The sequence below is a fragment of the Lonchura striata genome, chromosome 9 (assembly GCF_046129695.1).
Source record: "Lonchura striata isolate bLonStr1 chromosome 9, bLonStr1.mat, whole genome shotgun sequence".
Classification (NCBI taxonomy): domain Eukaryota; kingdom Metazoa; phylum Chordata; class Aves; order Passeriformes; family Estrildidae; genus Lonchura; species Lonchura striata.
Genome location: NC_134611.1, coordinates 13,844,139 through 13,861,704, shown reverse-complemented (window position 1 = coordinate 13,861,704; position 17,566 = coordinate 13,844,139). Strand labels below are relative to the sequence as shown.

At 42.7% G+C, this 17,566-nt stretch overlaps 1 protein-coding gene across 5 annotated transcripts in view; it reads left to right on the top strand.

The window, feature by feature from the left end:
• RNF220 (ring finger protein 220) overlaps positions 1-17,566 on the top strand; it is a 212,789-nt gene that overhangs the window by 170,827 nt on the left and 24,396 nt on the right. For all 5 annotated transcript variants that reach the window (XM_031505551.2, XM_021528386.2, XM_021528394.3 and 2 more), the window contains 4 exons: positions 10,923-11,019; positions 12,013-12,099; positions 13,404-13,459; positions 15,168-15,246. In XM_031505551.2, coding sequence (XP_031361411.2) covers positions 10,923-11,019; positions 12,013-12,099; positions 13,404-13,459; positions 15,168-15,246 — 319 coding nt within the window. The remainder of the gene's footprint in view (positions 1-10,922; positions 11,020-12,012; positions 12,100-13,403; positions 13,460-15,167; positions 15,247-17,566) is intronic.

Genomic DNA, 17,566 nt, shown 5'->3' with positions numbered 1-17,566 from the left:
CTGCCAAGAGTGGTTAGAGGGAGTGATAACGCCAGCTTGAGGAAGCTGTCCAGTCTGCTTCAAAGGGAGAGAGACAGGGAAAGCAAGCTGGCAGCAAGTACCATTTAAAGCACGAACCATGCGGTCTGATAGAACAGAGATTGCTGTCCTCTTTAGATATGAAAGAAATGAAGAATTGTAGCTAAGTTCTCTTCACCTGCCCTGTCCTCCTCTTCTCCCCTCCAGCTCCCCCACCAAAAAGCCTTCCCTTCCTCTAGGTGTAGTAGCAAGCTAGTCACCACTGCTCTTCTCAGTTTCTTTTGCTTCAGCAGATCAGTTGCATCAAAAATAATGCAGAAGAGAGAAAGACTTGAAAAATGTTAAAATGGCAAGCAGGGCATTTTCAGGGAAGGATACTTTCTAAGATCAAAATGACAAGGATCTGCCTGATAGACTGTGATACTCTTGAAGAAGGAGAAACACTCAGGGATTACTTAACTCTGAAATTTCTCTTTATTTTTCTGGTATTTCTTTTTATTTCTCCATGCTGCCCTTCTCCCAAGCTAGCAAAGGGCTTGGCTCTATTTGCTAATGTCTTACCAAGGGAAAAGAACAGCACAACTAAGTGTATGAATAGAGGGACTTGGTAAAGCCTTTATAAGCTGTAACAAACTACAGTTATCCTTGGGTGTCCATTTGCATTGGATCTTATGTCATGAACAATTAGGGCAGCTGCCTGGAAAGTAGGACTGTATTAAAATGCTTTAAAGTTTCTAGCAAATGGCTGAAGTCCTCCCACTGCCAGGTTTCTATTGACACAGCATCAAGATATGCTTCAGTTTAAGCAGCAAGTGTTGCTGTCCAGCCTTCATCCAGTGTGGGTTAGTTGTCCCAGAAAGAGCATTGGGCCAGTAGCTGTATGCTCCTCAAGTTTGTTCTCCTTCTAAATCCATGCATTATAAGAATCATTCTTTCATGTGTGAGGTCCTGGCCTCAGAATCTAAATACTTTTTAGTTCTCCTACCTCAACAACAGGTTTTTGTGATTACTTGACAGGTTTTTGTTACTTCTTGGGTCTGGTAACTGCCTGGCAGAAAGCTCCAAATAGAGAGGGGAAAACTCAGTTGTGCTTCTCTGTACAATTTCATGAAAATAGAACTCTACAACAAAACTTAAAATCTGTGTTCGACATGCATGTGGAAACTGAAGCACAGAGAAGCATCTTCTCTAATGTTAAAAAGATCGTAGCAGAACTGGTGACAAACCTTTAAAGTCTTGCTCTAGAATCTCACCTGTAGCCAGCTATGGCCTCTTTTTCAGATAAAATATAATGAGATGTACAGGAAAACTTCAAGAGGCAAGGAGACTTCCTTTTTTTTTCATGTCAGGAGATTCAGGTTGCATTTAAGGTTATACTGGTAAGAGGGTATAAACAGATCTATTCAAATGCAGCAAAAGCTTTTGAACCAGACAGTAAGTGTGTGACATCTCTTAAGAGACTGTGTGGGAAATGGAAGATGTCACTGGCATATTTAGGCCTTTTGGAAGACTGGTGTAGTAACTAGAATCATCATTGCTGCTGCTGTGTAGATGAGCCAGAATTCATTCCTTTTACCCTGGCAAGCTAAAGCAAATTTCAGCTTGGATGCAAGAGCAGTCTGTGTTAAGAGTAAAAGGAATCTTTGCTGAAATGAAATTCTTAATCTTCCTCCCAATTAGCAAGAGCTCAGTTCAGTTAATTTCTCTGACACGTTTCTAGTGTCAGCATCTCTCTCTAAGGTGAATGTGTCTGTACATCTAAGCATCCTTCCCAGCCTCTCAGCCCTTGAATTTTAGTCTTCCTATATTTGGGTTGCTACCTTTGCTGGTCACTTCTACCTGCTGTAAGCTTCCAAGTGGGCAAGATGTATAAATTCCATGTTTCACAAGTGCTTAGTCTGTGCCTTTTGCTCCTTACAGAGGGCTGCTGAGCCCCAGAGCACTTGTGTCCCTTACCTCAGCCCTTGTGTAAAAGTGATAATCCTGGTAATCCCTCCATTGCAGAAGCACAATAATTTGGACTGGTCTGATGGAGTAGCCCAACCACTTTTTAATGTTTGTACCTCTCTCCTTTGAGAGCAAGTACTTGCCCATAATAGTCAACCTAAAAATGCTAACAAAGTCTGTTTACATAGTGATAGATACAGTAATCACATGGACTTTCTCTGTAGTTTGTGTCTTCATATAGAATTTGAAGGATCCTCTAGATAATAAATATCTCTTAAGTATTGTCCTGTACATTAATATGACAAGTTGCCTCTAGTGAGCCAGAAAAACAGATTAGAATAGTATGTGATTTAAGAAAAAAACTTCTTACCTTATGTACAAAAGCCAGCATGACCTGCCATGTAACTGATGTCCAAGGTCATGTGTGTTTGAAGTTCATATAATTCTTCAAGGAACACCATTTTGTTCATTTTGGAACACAAAGTAATCAATTGGACTTAGAAAAGTAAAAATCATTTTATTGGAAAAAAAGAAATTAGTGAGGATAGCCATTAAAATTTCTCACTGCTGATTGTACATTTGTGTTAACTTGAATGCATACAAAAATGCAAGAATCTAATTTTTGTCCTCAGTCTGCTAGATTGCATTAGCTGAAAGGAGCACAGTCAAGTAAACCTTGGTGGTTGCTTTATGTAACACTGACAGCCACTTTAACCAGGAAAATATTTTTCTGCAGGAAGAAGTGGAATTCTTTCCCTTTTACAGTATTACGTATCCTAGTTGGGGGATGAAAAGGGACATCTCTCAACCCCTTCCTAGAGGAAGGAAAGGGAGAAAAAGAAAACAGAAAATGCAGTTGTAACACCATGAAAATTAGCAGGGGGAGTAAAGGAGCAGGTAGAGTACCTGAAACTACTCATTTTTTGAAGTAGACTGGGTTTCAGTCGACAGTTCCTTTAAACTTCAGGTTTTGTAGATCTCAGACATTAGTTGCTCTGCAATCCAGTTTTCTGCTGGTCTGTTAGATGTGGTCTTGAAAATCCCAGGCTTTAACATGGTAATCTGATGAATTTTTAATTTTTTCCCTCAAGGGTCTGCAGTTCTGCTAGAACTGCAACCTGCTTCTTGGACACTCGGGTCAAACTTGAGCTTTAAGCACACAATGGTTGATTGATGTGATTTTAATAGCATTTTAGGATACAGTTGTTAAGTCAGGGGCAGTGAGATGTTCCTAAAGGAAGAAGGGAGCAAAAGGAGCACAGGTCTCGATGGCTCTAAACAGCTCCTGTCTCCGCGTGTCGTCTCCTACACGCGGCGGTGAAACGCATTATCGAGTAGTGCCCGGAAAGTGGCTAACTGCGTTTGACACACGCCAACTCCCTGCCTCCACACTGGATAATTGCATTGTCAACTGTTCAGCAAAGTGGCAGGTGACACTGCAGCCGGATTGATTGTCCTACTATGGAGGCTCCCAAGACTGTCAGCCACCCAATCGATAGAGTTTACACAAGACACTGTGACTGCATCTGTAACTAATTTCAGTTTGAACCTCACAAGATGCGGCTGTCCCTGTTTCCTGGCCTCTCTTCTTTGCTTGCATCTTCTCCCTGGACGAGGAAGTTGTTTTTCCATGAAAGCCCGGTTTTATTTCTTGTTTTGGAGCTGGAAGTGAAGAAATCAATGGTATGTTTTGTGGTTTCAGAGTTGAGGGCATTACAGCACATGGTTAACTAGCAGCTCCAGTTTTGCAATCAATAGACTGATCAATTGATTAAATTAGCACTGATTTTTCTTTCTTCTTTCCAGCCTAGAAAAGAATTCGTTTGGGAGGAAAAGCACATGTGTTTGGCCTATGAAATTTAGCCCTTGGTTTTTCCAGTCCTTGGTTGCCTTTCCCCCATGAATACAATCTCTATGCTCATCATTATTTAAAGCAAACTGCATTGAGCCCCGCCACTGGCAGCAGGCTGCTGTAAGCCAGGGTGTCACATTCAGCTGTTCACCAGCCTTGCAGCTTCATGCTCGGCTGCCTTAGAAAAGTCATCCTCCGAGCTCTGCTGTGCTGCTTTATTATTGGCAAAGTTGCGACATTCCTGTGATCCCTGTCAGTGGTGCTTATTGATCCAGTGATGTGAATCTGCTTAGTGATTCAAGATTACTTTAATTCTCCCTCTTCCTTTTTTGTTTGTTTCCACCCTCTCCCCGGGGGAACAAAACCTTTCAGATCCACCTTTCCCTAACTGTGGAAAACGAGCTGTAGCTGCAAAGACCATGGCTATTGCTGGTGCTTTGGTACTTCAGCTCCAGGTTTTGAAGAACAGCCTTTGAGATAGACATGGGGCTGTTCTCACCTTCCTGTGGCACATCAGCACGAGGCTCTAGGAGGCAGCCATAAATCGTTAAACCAGATCAGACCTTTGCTCTGGTCTGAGTCTGTATTCCCCTCTGCAGCCATAGTCTGTACCTGATGGGTTACAGGAGGCATAAAAGACACCTTCACAATGCTGCAAGGGGTGGGGAAGCCTCTTCCTGAGCCTTGTAGCAGCTGGCTCTTACCCTGTACAGCAGTGCTTGCCTGCCCTTTGTTCAGCATGCTGCTGCAAAATTATCGTAATGGTCGTAAAATTATATGGCCCCTTTACTTAAAGGCAGCTGTTTCTGTGATCTGTTAGCAAAAATCCCTGTAAGCATCCACACTGGTAAGCAGTCAGGTGTCTGACAGCCCATTTGTGCCCCTGTGGGAGCTAATAGACAGCATCAGATGGATGCATCTGCTGTTTCAGGTGTGTGCTGTAACAACACAGTTGGGTGTCAGTTTTCCAGGTAAATCACCATTTAGCTTTAAATGGATCTGGCTCCAAAGAAATAAAACTCTTGTTTTGTAAGCAGCTTTTCCTGGCTTCTAAATGTAATTTTTCTTCTGCAGCAGGCTGGGAACATCACCAGAACTATTCTATCCCTGTTGGTGCTAGGAAAACGTGGGGAGCAATAAGGCTAGGAAGGCATTATGGATCCATAGAGAGACCTGTGTTCAACATGGCCTTATCTTTGCTTTCCTCTCATTTTCAAGAATTTTTAGTGGCTTTTTCTGTCTTCCCAGATGTCTCTTACAACAAAATGGCATCCATTCCACCTTGTCCTCTTAATATTAGTTTGGGATACTTCAGCAGATGATGAAATAAACCTAGTTTAGAGCCATTGTCGGAAGTATGTGAGGCCTGGCCGTGAGTCTGCATAAACTACTTTTATTGTCTTCATTGTTTTTACTCTCCAAGAAGCCAATGAGTGCCATTTCAGTAAGAAAACAGAGTGAACGTGCTGGAAAGGGAGGTTGTACAGAAGGGGGTCACTGCAAGGAGTGTAATTAGCAAAAGCTGCAGTTCTTGAGATTTATGGAAGGCCTTTCTTCTTTCCTGAGCACATGGATGCTACCTGCAAACACAGTGAATGCCTCTTCCCAGCCAAAATGGGCCCCAGTAGAACTCTATGCTTCTCTGATGGATTTGAATTTAGACCCATTTGTGGAATTTATACAAAATTTGGGATTTCTAGAATATTTCCAGTATAGATTTTTCACACATGCACACACACCCACACTCCCATTCCTTGAGGGCCAAACTGGAGAAATGTTAGTCATCCAGATGAGTTTGATCCTATGCATGAGCAGTATCTAGTAGCTGCATTTACTACAGTGGTGCAAATAATAATACTGACATTTTAGTTTTCTTCCTTGGCTTTCTTTGGAGTGATAATGAAATATAAACATATGATTAAATGTATACAGAACAGTTGGTCACCAAAACTGATCTGCTTAGACAGGAGTTGAGGAGCAGAGGTGGAGCACAGTAGGTCTGTGTTTTCCTACTTGTGCTCGTGAAATTAGGCTGGAGTTGTTTGGGTCTGCAGTGGTTTTGGTTGTGTTACCATTCTGCCCCTAAGACTGCCAGTCTCCATGTGAGCTCATGACTGTGCAGGAGCAGTGCTGTCAGCACCTGAAGCAGCATATGTTGTCACTTGGACCATCTGCTACTGTGTGTGATGGAGAAAAGGAGGTACTTGAATGTGAAGTTCTTTTATCTGTTCTGTGAATCTGCTTATATATCATGTTAATAACTCTTGATCTTAACCTGGGCCACCATTCACTGGAGAGTTGATCAGGTGACCACTCATCAGGAGGACTGCATAAAGGAAGTGAGATTTGAGAAGCAGTGCAGAGGTCAGAGAGGATGCTTAGACATAGGGGACGACTTAACAGAAATAAAAGTGCTTTTATTTTATTTGCTTCCCCTAAGAAGGGGAAGGAAAGGATTTCTGGTGAGGTTTATCTACAGACATTATTAATAGGTACATGGAAAGAATGGAAAGTGATTTTACCTTCAAGTTCAGCTGATTCCTGTAGCTTGCCATTGCTTGAAGCTGGCAGCAGTTACAAGGCATGCAAATTTTTCCCATTTTTCTGACCTCTAAGTCAGTATTTCAGAAACACAGTTGCTTGTGTAGAGTACCTAAATTTTTCAGAAAGTAACAAGAATTGGGGCTCAGGCAGACTGGTCTGAGACCAGCCCAAGCAAAGAAAGCTGTGTACACAGTGCTAGGTAAGTGATGTTGATAGGTACATTCTGATTGATGGGCGAGTTTGTCTCCCAAACTGTCACAGGGTTTATAGAGGTGCCACTCAATACCAGTGCTGGAATTGCTTGTCAGAGCACCTGGCTACAAGAGCAATGGGGATTGGAGACAGAGCTGTAACTTTGTTTTTTCTCTGCTTAATGGCCCCAGCGTCTGACCTGCCTGTTCACTCCTGTTTGTCTGGTCCTTAAGGAGGCAGCTGGGATTAAGACTGTCAGAGAACTGTGCTGCTTTAGCGTCAGGAGGCTAATTGTATTGGGGCTGGCAGCATATGACAAGGGGTTGCCTCCACCAAATGCACAGCAAGAGAAAAAAATTCTCAACAAGGGACAAGAAAGATATAGGAGAGTCTGCACTGGGTTTGTTCTTTTTTTTATCTAAAAGCAGTATTTTCAAATTCACATGTGGAATTACATTCCTCAGGCCATGGGTGACTCCTAAGAGTCAGAGCTGCTTCTGTGAATAACAGATCACGTCTCTTATGAATTCGTAGGTCAAACTCGCAAGTTAACATTCAGTTGTGGGATTTCACTTTGTTAACACGTGGGAATAAAGTTCTGGTCCTAGCATTGACCTCTGGATTTAGAGGTCTCTACTCCAGGCAGTGTTGCTGATGGCTGTGAATTATTGTGTGACCTTCAGAAGCAGAGCCTTGCTGGAGGAGCCCTTCCTTGTTCTCAGTGCACACTGCTGTATTGCAAATCACCCAAGTGGAGTTGGTAGGGGTGTTCTGGAGGCTCTTGTCCTCTGCACTCCATTTCACATTTTCCTTTCTCCTGGATGGCAGTGTACACTACCAACAGGAGGTGGAAGTTGTGAGCCCTCTTTACATTTGGGCTGAGTTAGTGAGAAGCAGGTGTGATCCTTTTGGGCCTTCCTTGCATTTAGTGGTCTTCTTAATCCATTTATAACAGCGCTTGTCCAGAAATCTGGTTTGAATGAGCCTGAGATGAATGAATAATGTCAAGCAGTTCAGACGTCAAATATTTGAACAGCTGCGTGGGTGTTTTCACTGGCTTTGTGCATGGATGCAACCCCAGGAAGTTAGACAAGGAGGGTCAGGTTGAAATTGTGGCACCAAACCTGATCCCACTGGAGCAGGCCTCAAAATCCATCCCTGCTGCAGAACGAAAAGGTATTATAGGATGCTGGTTGCAAGCCATTTGTTCCCCAGGTGATGCTGGGCCAAGGTTTACATCCCATTTTTTAGTATTTTGTTGTGTGCAGGAGCAGTACTGGGATTTATGGATCTTTTGATTTGCATCAGAAACATGTTTCATAACTTTTCATTTAAAACAGCTTCTGAAGTTTTAAAACTGATAGCACAGCTTATATTCAGAATATTTTTTTGATTCATGGAGGTGACTTTGTTTAGCATACAGTTTATAAATCATTGGGTTTTATCATGTTGCAATGGGCTGCACTTGGTAGCATAAAAAAAAAATTCCATATTAAGTGAAGAACTGAGAGTTGGATCACATGATTGCACCTTCCTTTAGGTGTCAGTCTGGGAGTTCTTGTTTGATCAGAAAAGAAAATTTACCTTTCCCCTGTCCCTCATTTTAACCTACGAACTTCTCTGCAGTGCAGTCTCTGACTGAAAGGCTCTCTTAGATCATCCCAGTGTATATTTGCCATCAAAACACATACTATCCAAACTCTCCCCTTGTACACTCCCTGTTTAGGAAGTATAATAGTCTGCTTGCCGTGCACCTAGGCAATAGAGCTAGATTCAGGCAAAGCTCTGGAATATTTTCCTTCCAGACTTAAAAGGGATTTTCTTAAATACAAAGGTCTTGAGAGCAAGGACACAAGGATTCTGAAGACAAGGTGCCTTAATATTTGTAAACTGTATTGTAGTAAGCAGATTTTCTCATCTTAAGCTCTAGCCATAAACCACCATTTGGCTTGAGTCACTTGGAAACAAAATTGATGGAAAGGTGCATGTCTGCGGTGTGCTTGGCATCCTTGCAGAGACAGTACAAGAAGGATGGTCCCAGTTACATTCACTCATTTGGCCACCTTCCCCCCAACCAAGGCACTTGCTCTGAGTATTCATTGTCTGGCTAATGTTCAGATCACCCCCTGGGACTGGCCAAGTCACAGCTCCAGCTTTGCATGATTTGTGTCTCCCACAGCTACAAGAAAAATGAAGACCTGTGTGTCCAAAGTTTATGGCCTTTGAGAAGTGATGGGCTAAAGTAATGCCAGGTGCAGGGGATGGTGTTACTGCAGGTTAAATGCCATGCCTATAAATTACCACCCCATCGCCCACTCTTGACTTTTAAAGCAGCTTTGAAAGACTATCCAGCTTCTTTGACAGGTCTCTCTTACCCCTCTAAATCTTCTCCCAAACATTGTGATGAGCTGAGTGAGTCAAGATTTACTAGATGAGCCATTTGCAGCAAGAGGAGGCAGCTTGTGACACGTGTTGGCTGGTAGTGTACAGCCAGTATGTGAAACACTCTGAAAGGGGTCTGCTGGAAAAGGGCTGCCCCAGTGACACCATGGGGCTCCCACAGTACTTGGCACAGACATGGGTGCTGCATTGTTGGTGCTAATTGTGTTACCTCTGCTAAAAATTAAGGCTGGGAATTACTTTGAAGTAAAAGGTAGTTTATGCTTCTAGGGAAAGGTTAGTCTTAAAATCATTGTCATGCTACAGGTGTCACTCGTTAAGGACCTTCTTGATATTCAGGGAAGAGAAATATCAAATCCATATAAACAAATTTTATTGGGGGTTTAATGAATCAATGAGAGCATCCGTTCCTAGAGGGCAACAGTAAAGAACTATGTCTGCATGGTATCCTTGGAAATGAGACCTTTGCTTTGCCTTGCTGTCTGCACAGATGCAGACCGTTAGAAATATGGGTCACTCTTCTGGGCTCATGTTAAGTGTGCTGATGAGAACGCAGTGGGATGAACAGACTCAGACATCTGAAGGCCTGAAAAGGCTCTCCTAAAGCTTTGGAATATCCTCATTCTTCAGACATGCATATAATATTCAGTGCTTCTAAATGCACAATACAGGCTAAAATTATTATAGAGCCATAATGGCAGTACAGGAACGTAGCCTTTTTGGGGCATTGGTGCAAGGCCAAGGCAATATCTACCTTACTCTTTAAATCTTTGCAGTTGGGATGTGTTTCCTGGTCTACCACACTTAGGTCACCAGCGCTCTGGATGTGCCAGGTCCTTCAGGCTCCAGCTCTGAGCCAGGTGTCCAGCTCTGCTGTCTGGACAGGGGTGTTAAGTGAAGGAACATACTGGAGGCAGCTGCAGTGAGTACGTTTCTATCTGCACAGTTGATGTACCCAAACAGCTTAGATCTGCTGCAAAATTGAACACAAATGGGGACCTTGCAGCCAACACCCTAGAGTTCAGGAGGTTTTTGCTCAATATCCAGTCTTACAGGATGGAGTGTATTCAGTGTTCGCTCTCATAAAGGGTAAATACGCCTTCTGTAGTTTCCCTTCTATTAATAAACCCTAGACAGAAAATACCATGTGAAGATTCATCTTTGTAGGTGTTTGTGCAGATTCAGCTAAAAGAAGCCTGGTTACAGTTTACAAAACACTTGGGACCAAAGTAAATGTAGAAATTGTTACAAAGTGGGAATTGTTGCACTGTCAGCCTCAGGTGGAACTCTTAAGTGGTGACTTCCTGCTGGAATTGGGACTAGATGTATGCCTGACCTCCCTGTGCTAGAAGAGCAGAATTCTTGATGAGTTGCATTGCAATTTGATCTTGTAAGTGCTTATAAGGAGCTGTTCATGACAGAAGTCTGATTTTTCCCCGCTTTTGTAGAAGCAGGTTTACTGTTCTTCATTGTTTTAAATTTTAAAAATCTAAGCCATGACTAAATGTATTTTAAAGTTGAAAAGCTGTTTCTAATTGTATTTTAGCCTCTGCCTCCCCTCTGCATCTGAATTAAGAAGTAATTCAGAACATCCTTGTGATCTTCTCTTACCTGCTAGTAGTGTGAATTTTGCATTAACTACTTCTGTGAAAAATAAGTCCCCCCTATTCAGCTTCATTGCTTTTTCTGCCTTTGAGAGAGACCCTTACAGTGACTTCAATTCTAAAATAATTCATGTGGAGAGCTAGAAGTCGAGACTATTCCATTTTCAATGTTGGGGGCACTTAGAGCATAAAATCTAAGAAGTTAGAGCATTTCTGTGAGTGTTCTTGTACTGTCTTTGGAGAGGGCACCTTTTATGAGGTTGTTTAAAGTAAAGGACAGCCTGCAAACTGGTGCTGTAGCAACTTTCTTCGGAGATCTTCTTTTCCAATTCAAATGCTCATCCATATGTTTCATTTTCTTTCAGGCTCTGGGTTTATCATGTGCAGTGGGAAGGAAAATCCCGACAGCGATGCTGACCTGGATGTGGATGGAGACGACACACTCGAATACGGGAAACCACAGTATCGTTTTTGAAAGGCTCTTACTGAGAGGGGACCCAGAGGTGCATCTGCTCTAGGAAATGGTGCATAATCTTTGTCCAGCTGGAAGTGACACAAACTTCTCCAGTTACCATGTTATTTGAGCTAGGAGGTTCCCCATTATTCCCTTGGAGATCCTACTGTTGATATAGCACTACTTCGGACCTGGTTGAAGTCTATAGGAGACATTGCAAGGGATCAGTCACAGTTTCTCTATTCTGTTTCGTAAACAATCTATTGCCTCTGTCCAGGTTTGTTCTATATGGATAGCTTTTCCTGCTTCACAGGGAGGAATTGAGTTTTATTTTCCACAAGACACCCTTTTGTTTTCAAGGGGTTTGTGCAGTAAGCACTATTCACCTTCCTTCTGTGGGGTTTGATTTTTTTTTCCCCTTTCATTAGATAATTCATAGGCAGAACTATTATTAAAGGCAATTTTTGGGAACTTCTCCATCTGGGAGCAGGCTCTTTGGGCACAGCCCTGGGAGAGCTGTGAGCAGACTTCTGCTGCACAGCAGTTGTAATAGGCATCAAGGAAGAATTCCTGCAATGGCATTAGACAGACATTGCCTTAGCTGTGATGAGGGGCAATGTACAGTTATAGAATTAGGTTTTTTTGAAATCTGTACCAGCCTTTAGAATTGAAGCTTTAACCCTCCACTGGTAAAAGAACTCTGTACTTAAAACAGAATTTGTGAAATTGTGCAGGTTAGGTTTACACGGGTTCAGAAACTGGTTTTCCCTTTCCAGGAAGCTGTGGAATCCTGTTACTATCAAAAGATTTCTGTTTCTCTCCATCTAAAACAAAACTTTAATCCAGAATTTAAAAGCAGGCCCCTTCATGGATACCACCCCCTCTATTTTTTGAAGGTGTTACCAGAATTTGGTTTGTATCCCAGACAGTATCCCAACCATCTCAAAAGCCTTTCGACTGTCTGCAGCAGGGCTGTATGTTCCTTAACCCTTTGTGCTTAGGTACACAGAGGCAGACATTATCCCTTGCACTGGAGAAGAGCCAGGTGAAGCCAAAGAAAGGGAAGCGCTCCGAGGTGCTGTTCTAAAGTAAGTATCATGCCTTTCTAAATTATTGTGTCCATTACTTTTGGGGAGTCTCCATTTGTGGAAAATACCCTGTTCACTTGAGTACAAGGGTTATAACAAGAAACTTAGAAAGAAGCATAGTCCCACAGGTGGGTCTGTGTTTGTACCTGTGTAGCCTCAGTAAAGCCTCCCTACAGGCTTTACTGTACTCTACTCACCCTCTCTGAGCCACCCCACTGCCCTGCCAGTGCCACCTTTGCCCTGAGCAGTGCTGGACAGAGGATAAATTCTGGAAATGAGGAAACTGTGCTGGTCTAAGGCCTTATGAATCATCTTGCTTCATGATGAAATGTGGCCTCTTAGCAGTACAGTGTGATGCCGTTGGAATCTTGGTTGGCACAGTAGGAGTCTGGCATCCCATGTGTGACTTCATTGCATCCAATTACATGTTGTGGGGGCATGGATACTGATTCTTCTGTATTCAGCTCTGGGTTGGGGCAGGATGTGTGCTCTGCCCACATATGTATGTGGAGAGTGTAGGTAGCCAGCATTCAGGGCACTCAGGGAAGCATTGCAGGCAGATAAAATGACAGGGAGCTAGGATTGCTTTCTAAGCCCCCTGCCCTGCATAAAACAGGACTTAAATTACCCCTCTATCTCTTTCAGTGAGTGATCCTTTGGGGTCAAGGTTGAAGTGATTGATAGAGCAGTGAAATGAAATTTTCTTACTGCTTAGCCTGTCGCAAACACTAGTTCAAAATTAGGTTTCACTCCATAGAAAAGTGGCATTTGCCACACTGGATCCAAACCATTGGTCCAGTCAATACTTTGCTAACCATGCTAGTCCAAAAGCAGGGCTTCAAAGATGCTGAAGCTCTTTCACAGCTAGGACTCTAGTATTGTACCAGGAGGATACTTGGTTATCAGTGGCTACAGACACCTTCTGCTTGGTGAGAGAATTGAGGGCCTGAGGCCAAGAGATCCAGTCCCTTTGTGAGGTTTGCACTTAACCCATTGTTTTGCTGTTTGGACAAGGTCCTTCCATGGACATTTCCTGGACTTGTTTGCCCATCTCTACAACACAAGAGGTGATTTTGCTTTTAAAAGCACTTTGAAATTCTGTTGAGTTTCTGTAGAAATGTAGTAGTGTCATTGATGCCATGAAACATGAGCATGTTTTTTGGCTGGCCATCTGCTCATATTTTGAAACTTGTACTGATGGATAGAAGTATTAAGAGAGGAGTGGTTGGTGAAAGGGATAGTTTTTCCTAAGCAGAAAAATTTTTTGTATTCAACCTTTAGCATATTGTCCTTTTCTCTTTTAGTGGTGGCACACCAAGTACTCGAATAACACCGGAGTTTTCTAAATGGGCCAGTGACGGTGAGTGTTGAAATTGTAAATGGTTAATTTATATAATGCAGGAGGGCAGATAGATAATGCATGTCTTCTGCTTGCTAGTACTTAGGAGAGGTAGTTATAATACTCTTGCAGAATGTCATCAGATACATAAAACCACACTATCTTTTTGGAACTTTACCGCACAATTAATTGTCAATAATGGCAGCTAGGGAAGTTCCCCAAAAATGCCACTTTAAGTGGTATGGCGATGAGAGATAGGGTTTGGATTGACTTGATATCATGTCACTGAAAGGCAAACTGCTGTATTACAGAGGGAGCCAGCAGAGCCTGACAATGTGATGGTGGTGTTCACCTGATGGGTGTTTAAACTACACAGGTGCATTTATTATTGGGTTTTTTCCAACTACTTTATCTTTCCTTCTTTGAGAGGCTGTGCTAAAGACTTGTATATTTTGGTAGATCTTGTCTTTGTTGGCCTTTATATGGCAAGAAAAGCCTATTGCTCTGAAGCCTTCACCTTTGGAGTGGAAGCTCTAGGATCTGTCCTATTTCATGACCTGTAGTTGAGACTACAGAGCAAATGAGTTAATGTGAATACCTTTGCATACTGGAAAGCTCATCAGATTGAGAAGGAAGGGGGAAGTGTTAAACCCATTCGACTGCTGAGGGTTTTTATTCACTGCCAGCAGCACTGTAAATGTAAGCAGCAACCTAGTGGAAATATGAGAATAATAAAACCTGGCGCTTTCCAGATGTAGATGCCAAATCCATTTCCAGAGCTGGGCAGTGCTGCTCCAGCTCCCTTAGGAAGGAAACTGAAGCTCAGCGACCTGAAGAGACATGTCCCAATGATTTTGTTCCCTGTTCTGTTCCTGTCATGCTTTGGGCATTTGATTCCCAGCCTTGAAAGCACCTACAAGATATAACTACTTGCCAGTGGGAGTGGGGGAAGGGAGCAGAACCAGTTTTGCCAAGGGCATGATGGTTAAATGGAGAACATAGGATATCTATCGCAGGCATTTCCTTTTGTGGGATAGGCAATCACATTTACTTTCTGAGATGTAGGAGTGCTTGCTTATAGGTATTATCAGCTTCAGTAGCTACAGCCATGGAGGTGATGAGGAGGCAGCCCTGATGATATTTGCTATGAGCTGTTTTCTTCATACCTTTTACCTGAATCCACAGAGATAAACCTACAGCCCTGGGGCTGGTTCATCTTCTCATCTCCACCTGGTGTTTCATGCTCTCTCCTGTGCTGGAAACAGCCATGATGAGCAGACTGTTCTGTCATTCTAGTTTCCTGGCATATATTTTTCTGCTTATGTCTGTGAAGTCTCAGCAAATGGGAGAGGCTAAGAGCAGGGTCTGGGCTGGGTGGATTTGCTTTGAATCCACCTTTCTAGAAGAGCACTTTCATGTGGCATCTGCATCAACCCTTCTGAATTAAATCCTGGCTTAAACAATAGGTATATCAGTGGGGGTCAAATCACTACGAAGTGGGGACAGAGCAAGGGTTGTATTTTGAGCCCTGAATCATAGAAATACATTGTCCAGAGATCCCACACCCCCTGCCCCCCGCCAGACAGGGACACTTAGCATCAGTCACTTCTCTATCTCTTACCAAGAGTTGGCATGAAAGTGACTCATTGGGGTCCTCTGAAAATGTCAAATTATTTCACTGCAATGATTTAATGTTTTATTACTAATTTTTCTGTTCTTCCCTCCACAGAAATGCCTTCAACGAGTAATGGTGAAAGCAGTAAACAGGAGACCATGCAGAAGACCTGTAAGAACAGTGACATTGAAAAGTGAGTGTGAAGTGGGTAGCTTCCCTTTTTCTTGTTTTAGAGAACCATAGTGTCCCATCTTGTGCTCCCAGCAGCAGTGGTAGTCTGAAGGTAGGCATATTTGAAGCTGTTACCACTGAGAAGGGATGCTATGATGCAATACAAAACCTGAACTTGGAGCACTCACTATTGCTGTGATAACAGAGGGCTTATGGGGAGGTATCTCTACCAGGTATCTATGAGGGCAGGTACCCAGTGACATGGAATTGGGCACAGCTTCTGAAGGGCTTCTCCACTGCAAATTGCCTTATTTTAAATTATGTAAATAGATATATCCATGCTGGCTTTTTTTAATCTTCCATCTTTCATCTCTCTACAGAAGAGAATCTCTCCCTAGCAGCACTGTTACTTGGTACTTGGAAGAAGTTTCATAGAGGGGATTTCTTTTTCCTTAAGATCTATATTGAGCCTTTGCATAGTTCCTAACAGAAATAATGTCTCAGTTTCTGAGTTTTTTACCTGCAGCCCTTTCAGTGGTTCAGAAGTTTCAGTCCCGGTGTTTGAATATACAGTAGTGAAGGGACTGGTGGGCATCTCCTTTCTTGTCCCTTTCTGCTCACTGAATGTGCTGCTGTCTAGTCTGAAATAGAAATAAATGGGTTTATCTGCACTGTTCATTTGAGTAACAACCTCTGTTCTGAACCTTATTCTACATGCTGCTGGAGTAACTTACTGCTTGGGCAGATTTGATGGTCCAAGCCTAAAACTCTGCTGCCATGGACTGCATTAGCTGGGATGGGACAGTGTTTGGAGTTGATTATTGCTTAATAGAAAACATTGCTCCAAGATCAAGTGAGAGACCAAACAACTTGAATGAGATGGAAGCAATGATGTAATGTGGGTTTTAAATATTACATTTTGTGGTGACATCAATGGATAGTTTGGCATGGGGCGAAATGTAGTGGTGTAGCATTAAGCTGACTTTACAGAAAGTTTTCATTTTTCTAATGTAGTTCATTCTCCTTCTGCCCCTGGTCCTGACATGAGAGGTTGCATCCCTGGCACATTTTTGGGTCTCTGACAGTTCAGGCAGCCTGGCAGAGTATATGTTCACAATCAAGAGTTAACTGGGGAAACTCCCTGCTGTAGAGGGAATTTTAACACTGCTTTGCTGTGTTGGCACTTTCCTTTCTACAAGCCCTTTTTGTCAGTGTGTCCCAAATGTTGGCTCTCTGCCATTCAGTGCTTCTCAGTCAGCAGACTTTGACCAAGGACCACTGAGTCTGGGAGTCTGCAGGTCAATGCAGAACCAGCCTTGTCCTTAGAGTGAGCCAACCATAGCATGCTGTCTTGGTGGCAAGGACTCATCTCTTCTGCCCTAATCTGTCAGCCACTGTCTCAGCTGCTGCTTGCCTTCCCTTTGGGCCTCCTGCCTGTCAGTGCAGCAGCCCTCCATCCTCCCAGATCCACTCCTATTGAAAATCTTTAAACTGTAGGAGCTGAAAGGATTTGACATTTTCCAGAACACTTGAGCTCAAGTGATAAAATTGACATAGCTTTAATAATCTGATCAAAGAGGCTTTAGCTAGCACCTTTTGAAGGGTCCCAGAATCCTTTCCAAACAACTCTCACTCTAACGCTGCTGTGACGTGCAGAGAGCAAGCATGTGTGTGTCTATGCACACACACCTTGCTCTGCAGTAACCTTGCCTACTAAAGCTTCAGTTCTGCTAAAAGTCAGTAAAACCCAAAAGAAATTACAGGAAATTCTTTAAATGTCTTCTTCAGTCTTTCTGTTATTTTAATTTTTGAAAGTAGCAGAGGGACCTTTTTGTTTAAGGTAGTTTATTTCACCAAGGTTCAGAAAACAAGACAGTGTTTCAGGTGGAGAATTCCTAGCTGCCTTTTTTTTTCTCTCTCTCTGCTTTCCTTTGAGATTCGTGTGTGATAAATAGTTTCTGTCCTGCCATTTAAGGAGTCTGAATGCTCTGTGTGCTTGTCTGTGTAGAGGGGTTCTGTTAAATTAATTGATAACAGGGATCAGAGCTAGAAGCCTACAGAAAAGGAGGGGGAAGGGTTTCTCACTGTCTGGCTGCTTCCCACTCCACTGCTGAGCCATGATATATGGTGACCTAGCCCAACAGGCTAAATTGATTCATCTCTAGTTCCTGTTTCTTAATCTGGAGCTAAATTGGTTTCATTTTTCTTGTTTTGGGTGGTGCTTACAGGAAGTTTTTGGCAGCATCACTTTACTTCATTGTTTGTAACTTCAGTTTTTGCCTTTAAATCTGAACATAATTGATTGGCATGTTAAACCTTGTGTAGCATCTGATTAGCATTTT